The sequence below is a fragment of the Myotis davidii genome, unplaced genomic scaffold (genome assembly GCF_000327345.1).
Source record: "Myotis davidii unplaced genomic scaffold, ASM32734v1 scaffold871, whole genome shotgun sequence".
In the NCBI taxonomy this organism is placed as follows: Eukaryota; Metazoa; Chordata; class Mammalia; order Chiroptera; family Vespertilionidae; genus Myotis; species Myotis davidii.
The window spans coordinates 108,309-117,120 of record NW_006283015.1 but is presented as its reverse complement, the minus strand read 5'-3'; the positions used below and the strand labels follow the sequence as shown (position 1 = coordinate 117,120).

Here is an 8,812-nt window from a genome sequence, read left to right as displayed (position 1 = left end):
CGCGGGCCGTAGTTTGCCCATGGCTGGACCAGAGGTTCCTACTAACCCCTCCTTGGTTCCAATAATTTGTTAGGATGTCTCAGAGATCTCAGATAAATGTGATACTTATTAACCAGTTACTATAAAAGAATATAACTCAGGAACAGACAGATGAAAATGATGCACAGGGCAAGGTATGGAGAAAGGATGTAGAGCTTCCATGCCCTCTCTGAGCAGGCCACACTCCCAGAATCTCCATGTGTTCACCAACCTGAAGCTCTCCGAACCCTTCCTTTTGGGGTTTTATGAAGGCTCTGTTGATCACTGGCCACAGGTGATTAAGCTCAGTCTCCACCTACTTAGGAGGTCTGGGGTGAAAGTTCCAACCATGTAATCACGTGGTTGGTGTCTGGGCAATGAGTACCTCATCCTTAGGTGGGGACCTAAGCCACCTCAACAACATAACAAAAGATACCTTTATTAGTCCTCACTTCAGAAATTCCAAGGATTTTAAGAGCTCTGTGCCAGGATGAAGACCAAATAGATATTTATTATAAACTAGAGGCCTGATGCACGAGTAGGCCTTCCTTCCCCCAGCTGCCAGCACCGGCTTCTCTCTAGCATCCGGGACCTGGGCTTCCCTTGCAGCCCCAGTTTTGTCCGGTCTAATTAGCATATTATGCTTTTATCATTATAGATTATATCTCACACTTTCAAATTTATATATATAGCCCAAATCTTTCTTCTGACAATTTGAATTTCTGATTTCCTATTTGAATAAATCACAGGAATTTCAAACTCAAAACATTAAAATAAAAAACTGATATTTTCCTCCAGCTATGGTCTTTCTCAAATCTTTCTGACTATACCAAAGGCATACCTATTCACTTGGGAGCCTGTGGGAGCTGTATCTGAATCCCTGTCCTCGTCAACCTCATGTGATCCATCAGAAAGTCCAGTTAACCCTACTTCCAAAATACAAATAAAATCTGTAATTTTCTCTTTAACTTTACCAACAAAACCTGAATACAACCACTGTTTCCTGGCTGGATGGCCTCAAGAGCATCCCCGCCTTGACTTCTGGCCCTGCCAACTCATTCTTGAGCAGGCAACCAGAGTGGTCCTTTTAAAACTGAAAAACTTGGGCAGGTAACTCCACCACTTAACGTTTTCCCATGGCTTCCCACAGCACCTAGAATACAAACTCTTTACCCTGCCAGCTCCTCGACCTCAGCTCTTGGTTCTCTTGGTAAACCCGCCCACTGTTGAGTATACTCTGGATGCTGTGACTTTCTTTTGCCAAGCTCCTGTCCTCAGTTTTGTGTGTGCTGCTCTCTCTGTGCATTCTTCCCCTGATCCTTTGTGAGGCTGTTTCCTCCTCATGTTTGAAGTTTCAGTTTCAGTATCATCTCCTCAGAGACCTTCCTTGATCTCCATATCATCAGATGTTCTTTAACTTAAGACTCTATTTGTTTCTATTATAGATGTTACAAAAATTTAGGATGGAGTAGAGAGGTCATATTTGCATTGGTCACTATTTTAATCATATTGTATGTATGTATGTATATTAAAATTGTGTATTATATGTGTATATGTATGTGTGTTTCAATACCTGGCACATAGAGGCTATTAAGGGCATTCAATAAATATTTGGTGAATGAAGTATCACCAAGGGTTAGAGTTCTTCAGAACATCCTGGAATACATATCAGAAAACAGGATGGCCCTGAATGCTACTGGGTTCATCGAAAGGCCTTTAGAACACCTCAAGTCCTGAGTTGCCACTTGGAAGACTGACCCTTTGAAAGTGCATGGGGCATAACCCTGTAATATGCTCCTGAAATGTCCATCAGACCCAATGCATCTCCTGGAGTCTTAAGATGTCAACAAAAGGGAGGACCAGAGGTTTAAGAATTTTGTGTGACTCCTGGGGGTTGGGAGGACTGTTTTAGATGTGGAACTCAGATGTTGCTGAGGAACCCAGCACCTACTGCGATGTCAGGAGGCACAGAACACAGGCATCCTGTACTGGGAAATCTATGTTAAGGATTTAGTGATGGTTAATTCTTTGTGTCAACCTGACTGGACCATGGGGACCCAGAAATTTGGTTACACATTACTCTGGGTGTGTCTGTGAGGGTGTCTCTGGGTGAGATTAATATTTGAATTCGTAGGCTGAAGGAAGCAGCTTGTCTCAGTGTGGGTCTCATCCAATCAGTGGAAGGCCTGAATAGAACAAAAAGACCAAAGTAAGGGAGGATTCTTACAGCTTGACTGCATGAGCTGGGACACTGGCCTTTTCCAGCCCTCAGACTAGAACGGAAACATTGGCAATCCCCGGCCTGCTGGCCCTCAAATAGAAACTACGCAGTGGGCTCTCCTAAGTCTCCAGCTTGCTGACTGCAGCAGATAGTGGGACTTGTTAACCTCCATAATCATATGAGCAAATTCCTCAAAGTCTCTTTCTCTTGATATATATGGTTGATATGGGGTATTGGTTCTGTGTCTCTGAACCCTAATACCGACCTCAATTAGTGTGTGGTGGAGGAAGGGATGGAACTCTGAAAGTAAGGTGTCACTTGTCGCAATGAAGGGTCATACCAGTGTTAAATTGTTAAGTATCTTGACTGTCAAATGGTATCTTTTCTAGTTGTATCTGCTATAGTACCTAAGACTGAACTTTTCACATAGTGGGCTTGTTCAATGGGAAGATTATTTCATAGTCCTTGGTGAAATAGTTTCAAATCAAAGAAAAAAGTGAGAATCAATTATTAAAATACATCATACTAGAATTAAGGCTAAATTTTACCCAAACAATTTTGTCCACCAAACATGTACTAATGAATGCATGATGCCATCTACTGCACACAATAATTTTATAAACCTCAAGAACCTGTCTCAAAATACATGAAAAATGGAAGGGATAGGGGAATTAGTTATAAGGCATACCTTTTGCAACTGTTAATTTAAAAAATAACTTATTGTTTTAATCTAATGAATTAAACACCTCCAATATACTGAATTTTGTAAGGTTTGTTCTATTTTTTAATCCAATTTTAGAACATAAAGTGCTATTTACTATAAATTATTAAACTTTTAAAAATTCTGATTCCCACTATTTAAAAATTATTTGGATGCTTTAAAATTTTTCACCCCAAAATACACTGTCTTTAAAATATATCTAAAGATGAGATCTTAACCTACTATTAACCATTTCGTTAACTAAAAACCTTAACTCTTTCCTGCACACACAGACCAAAACTACTTTGTGGTGAGACCAACGGCTAGATTTCACTGTTTTGATTCACATAAGTTACTTCACATGGGCTTGACTGGTTTGAAGAACTGACTATTTTTTAAACTGTTGAAAACTCCATCTAAATCTTCAACGGATGGGCTCTTAATAAAATAGTTCTATAACAAGAAAATAAGAATTTTCAAGTAAATTGAGTTTTTTCAATATTACAGCGCTTTCTTTTATGAGATTAAATAGCAACTATTAAAAGCCTAGAACTCTTCCCAATTTTAATTTTATTACGTTTCTAGATCTCACTCACAGACTGAAATGGTAGACACACTTTCCTAACTCATCCATCCCTTTCTACTGCCCTTTGGTGTCTTTCTAGCTTTTTAATAGAGAGTAGTTTAAAAACATACCCAAATTTGTAGATAAATTATCTATAATAATAAAAGAGTAATATGCCAATGAGACTGGAAATCCTTCCGGACAACCTTCCTAACTAAGCCGGGGCTGCAAGGGCCAAGCACCTTGCATGAATTTCATGCATTGGGCCTCTAGTATTTAATAATTACTATAAACTTTTAAGAACATTTTATAAATATGAATAGGTAGAAATACCATAAGCATATCCAACTCAATACAACTAATTAAAACCATTTTTTCAGTACTAATTGTTCTTGAGTCCAGAAGTAGCTTATTTATTTCACAACTAGGTATAATCTATAAGGAAGGAAAATGTTTTCCCTTCCCTAAAATATCTCAGGTCAAAAATATGTGGGAATTTTACAAACTCTAAAAACAACCAGAATAAGGCAACTTCTGTGGATGTATGGTCTACCTATAGCAGGGGTGGGGAACATCCAGTCTGAGAAATCATTTGGTTTGGCCTTGCCAAGGCATTAGAGATGAGTTAACTAAATGTTTGACCAAATATAGCAGGCTAACTTTTAATTTTGTATAACCTGAGTATATACCCAAATCTCCCTTGGTAGAAAAAAGGTTTCCCACCCCTGACCTATTGGAACTGATCCAATTGGAAGGAAAAAACACCTGGCTGGAAAAAAAAAGAACTAGGTCTAAAATCCATTTCCTAAGGAAATAATTCTTCAGATGAGTTCACCTATCTTGACATTATTCAATACTAACCTAGTGGTTCATCAGTCTAGTATTTCTTAAATGCTATTAAACTTTGTTCACTGAATACCTATTATGTACCAGGACAATGACTTTTAGATAAATTTTTATTCCAAATAATAAGAGCAAATTCTTATTTATTTTCCAGATACTGTAATAAGTACATAATTTCTGCTAACTCATTCAATTCTCAAGCCAGCCCTGTGGAGTGGGCACAGAGAAGTAAAGTTATTGCTAAGGTCGCAATTAATGTGATAAATACTGGGTGTTTCTCATTCAACACTAGTGTTCCATAAGAAAAAATTCGAACACTATTTGCCCATAGCACTGATATAGCAGCACCTAACCTTTGTAATCCTTATATAAGCAATCTGAGTTCGAGAGGGAGCAGATTAAGAGAGGAAGCTATGGCATTATGTGAGCGGTGAAGCTACCTGCTCTGTGGGAGAGGGAAAGAAACCCAAACCTGTGCTCAGCTTAGCAGCCACAGTGGGAACAAGTGCAAAAGAAGCAGGAAATAGCTTTACCATCAGGAGGATCCCTATATCCCCAGCTCTCAGGGCTATAAAAGAGTTCTCTCTGGAGACAAGAAGCCAGAACTGTCTTCTGCATGTGTGACAAGTGGGGTTTTCCTAGCAGCTGGAGGCAAAGGGCATTACAGTGTATATTCCAGGACCTAGGGCCCATTCATTCGGCACTTGCAGTGAGAATATAGAGCAGGGGTGGGAACCTCCAGCCTGCCTGCTGTATAAGGTCCATGAAATCATTTGGTCTGGCCCTGCAAGGTGGGACTTGAAATTTAATAAATCTAGGAGCTTTGCATAGGAACATAAATTTATATTAAGTGAATTATATTAAACGAATGATGTTATAAATATCCAAATGGCTATTGGCAGAAAAAAGGTTCTCCACCCCTGCTTTAGAATGATAAATCTAAGTTCCAGGTGCTATACATAGAAATCATAACTTCTATGCTACCAATTATGTTATGATTAAGAAACTAAGTAAATATGTGACTTGTGAAAATATAAGAACTTCTGCAGAATGGCCATATTGGGGGCTAATAAAAATATTTAAATTCTTTCCAACTAGGAAATCACTTAATTATATGAATTATTTTGAACCTGTGTGCAAGCTGTAAAAGCATTTTATCTTTGATTTATCATATGTTCATAGTCCGCTGCACAATTTCACCCATAATTTTGCCCAACACTATACTTATATCAGAATCCTTGAAAGTATTTCAAATTTTCTTTTTTTCTTTAATTGAATATCTCATTTAATCATCATAATCACCTTTTGAAATAGATACACTCAATATTTTCTTTTTACAGTTGAGGACACTGAGTCCCAGAACAATTAACTTGTTCAAAATTATACAGCTATTAAGCATTGGAGCTTTACAGTGCTTTTAATTAATCTTAAAATATTTGACAATAGCTATTATAGGTTTTAGGCCCTTAAGGTTTTAAAAAATGTCACTTCAGGCCCTGGTTGATGTGCTAAATGGTTGAGCATCAGCCTGTGCACTGAAGGTTCTCAGGTTCAATTCTAGATCAAGGGCACGTATCTGGGTTTCAGGTTTGATCCCAGCCCTGGTCCGGGTGTGTGTGGGAGGTACCGATTGATGTGTCTCTCTCACATCAATGTTTCTCTCTGTCTCTCTCTTTCTCTCCCTCCCCCAAACCCCCAATAAGCGATGGGAAAAAAATATCCTCTGGTGAGGATTAAAAACAAAACAAGTCACTTCAGAATCTAAAATTTTTAAGACTAGAAATTCACAATGACTCGCCTTCATCAATTGTCATATTGTATACATACCTCACTGAAAAGGCTTCCATTAACATATGAAATCCAGAGTTTCCAGAAATTAGGCAGCTGACTTAAAACAAGCTTGGTCAATTTTTCAACAAATGCTACCCGGTGGGGAGATTTGTATCTCCATGCTAAGGGGGAAAGAATAAAATACCATGACTATACTTTTGAAACAGGAATAAAAATCTGTTTAAACATACTTCCACTCCCCATCTAAAAATGTGCTCCACTTTGGCTGCAGAGCTTTAATATGCTGAAAGACCAATATTTTATTCTTCTGTCACACCACAACCGCCTGCCAGCACAGACAGCACACTCTCCGCAGAAGTCCCTGCTTTCTCATTGGGCATGGCAGGCAGGGGAAGGACATGCAGGTCAGGAGGACACAACAGGGAGGACTTCACAGAGGAAGTTGCTTTGGCTTTTCAACCTTGTTGTCTTTGGGATGTTATATTTCTCTTTAAAAAGTCATGCCTTCAAACAGCAAAGTAAGGCAAAGGCAGGGCTGGCCCACAACCAATATTTAAATTTGAAGCTAATATCAACTTATTAGAATGCCACCAGACACCCTATGTAGTGAAAATTCAGTAAGAAGTCAAATCATCACAAAGGAGCACATTCAAACTCAATCATGTAATTAATAACTCCTCCCATAACAAAGACATGTAAGCAAATATAAAAATGTTGAAGCCTCTTGGCTTACATATAATTTAATGTGATTATTGTAGTAAGTGGGGAATAAGGTCTTATAGATTTCTTATGGGAAGGGTAAGTCTGTGGGAATAAAAAGTAAAGTAGTAGCAATTTAGTGAGCATTAATCACTTCCCAGTCTCTCCCATCTTTCTATATCACGCTCTTGCCTGTTTATTTTTCCCTCCACACCCTGTTCCCTGGGCCTGGGGTTCTGCTTCTGAGCCTCCAACAGGAGCAAGACAGAGGCATTTTCACTGTCCAATTTCACAACAGTGATGAGGAGCGCTTCTGGAGTCAACTTCTAACTTTTACTTAGCAACTTCAAAGCAGGTTAAGAAAGGGAACTTTCATCCTCCATCAACTACTGGCTTGCTTTCAAAATACTCCCAGGCAAAATGTTTTGTGGTTTGTTATTATCGATGCTATTCTATAGGAGAAGGATGGATTTTATTTATTTTCCAATATTTAACAATTTTCTAAATAGGCAATATATGGCGAGAAAAGTTAAAAGGTATACAGTGAAGTCTACCACCCACCCTTGTCCCCCATTGTCCAGTTAACAACTCCAGCCTAAGAAATCCCTGTTACTAGTTTTTTGTGATTCTTTCTGAAATGTCTTTTATATACAAAGGCAAACAGAAACATGTATTCTCCCCCCACCCAAGTGAAAGCATACTAAAAACACAGCTTTTTTTCATTTAACAGTGAATGCTAGATTCTTCTATATCCTCTCCTCCCTCCCCCCGTTACATAGTAGTTCATATTCTGGAAGTATCATAATTTACTAAGTACTACTAGTAAGTCCCCTCCTACTGGACAGGACTGTTTGAAATCTTTTCCAGTTAACATTAATGTTTCAACCAGTAAGGTATACCTTATCATTTAACCATATGTGCAAGCACAGATGCTCCTTAACTTACAATGGGCATTTTAACCCATTTTACGTTGAAAATATCGTAAGTCGAAAATGCATTAAATACACCTAACCTAACAAATGTTAAAACTTAGTCTCATCTACGTGAAACGTGCTCAGAAGCCAATATCCAAAAAACAAGAGAAAATGCTGGCAACATGGTATTTTGTAGTGTTGGTTGTTTACTCTCATGACTGCCTGGATGGCTGGGCGCCGCAGCTCACCCTGTTGTCGAGCATCACAAGTCAGTATCAGACTGCACATTGCTAGCCCAGGAAAAAAGCCAAAATTCAAAATTCGAAATATGGTTTCTATTGAATGTGTACTGCTCTCATACCATAGTAACGTTGAAATATTGTTTATTTGAACCATCATTAAGTAGGGGACTGTCTGCATAAGTATAGAATACATTCTCAGAAAAGGAACTGCTGGGTTCAAGGGTACACAGAGTTGTAGTTTCGATAGGTATTATTACATTGACCACTCTGGGGACTAGTTACACACCCATAAGAAACACATGCAAGTTACAGCTTCCTTATAACCTTAGCAATGAACAAACAGAACACATAAGACCCAAAACCATAAACACTGGTGGTTTTTGTGAAGCCAGCATCTCACTGTAGGGTTACAATGCCTTTTCAGTTTTTATTATGACTGAAGTTGAGTACCTACTTAGATATGCTTAAGAGCCATTCAAATTGCCTTTTTGTGGCCTGTAGAGTCTCTTTATTTATTGGGCATGTTAGTCTTTGGTCTATGTTAAAGTTGTTGGGAATGCTTTATATTCTGCTGTCACATATGGGAAAGGCATGGCTCCTTCCTTAGGGCACACTGCAAACTTGTACTTGTTCAACCGGCAAACTTTTACTGATTGTCACTGTGTGCTAATTCTGCAGCTGCGCTCTGAGGTCTGTCCATGATGCTCACCAGGTATACAAAACAGCGCAGGCCTGCTGCAATTAAACGGCCAGTACTAATGGTAATGTGACATGAGTTTAACCTGCAGTCATAAACACCTAGAAAAATGGGGGGGGGGG

The 8,812-nt window shown here is 38.8% G+C and overlaps 1 protein-coding gene across 3 annotated transcripts in view; it reads right to left on the bottom strand.

Moving 5' to 3' along the window:
* The window catches only part of EXOC2 (exocyst complex component 2), a 152,910-nt gene that overhangs the window by 47,635 nt on the left and 96,463 nt on the right, over positions 1–8,812 (bottom strand). For all 3 annotated transcript variants that reach the window (XM_015562069.1, XM_015562073.1, XM_015562076.1), the window contains exon 12: positions 6,175–6,299. In XM_015562069.1, the coding sequence (XP_015417555.1) occupies positions 6,175–6,299 (125 nt within the window). The remainder of the gene's footprint in view (positions 1–6,174; positions 6,300–8,812) is intronic.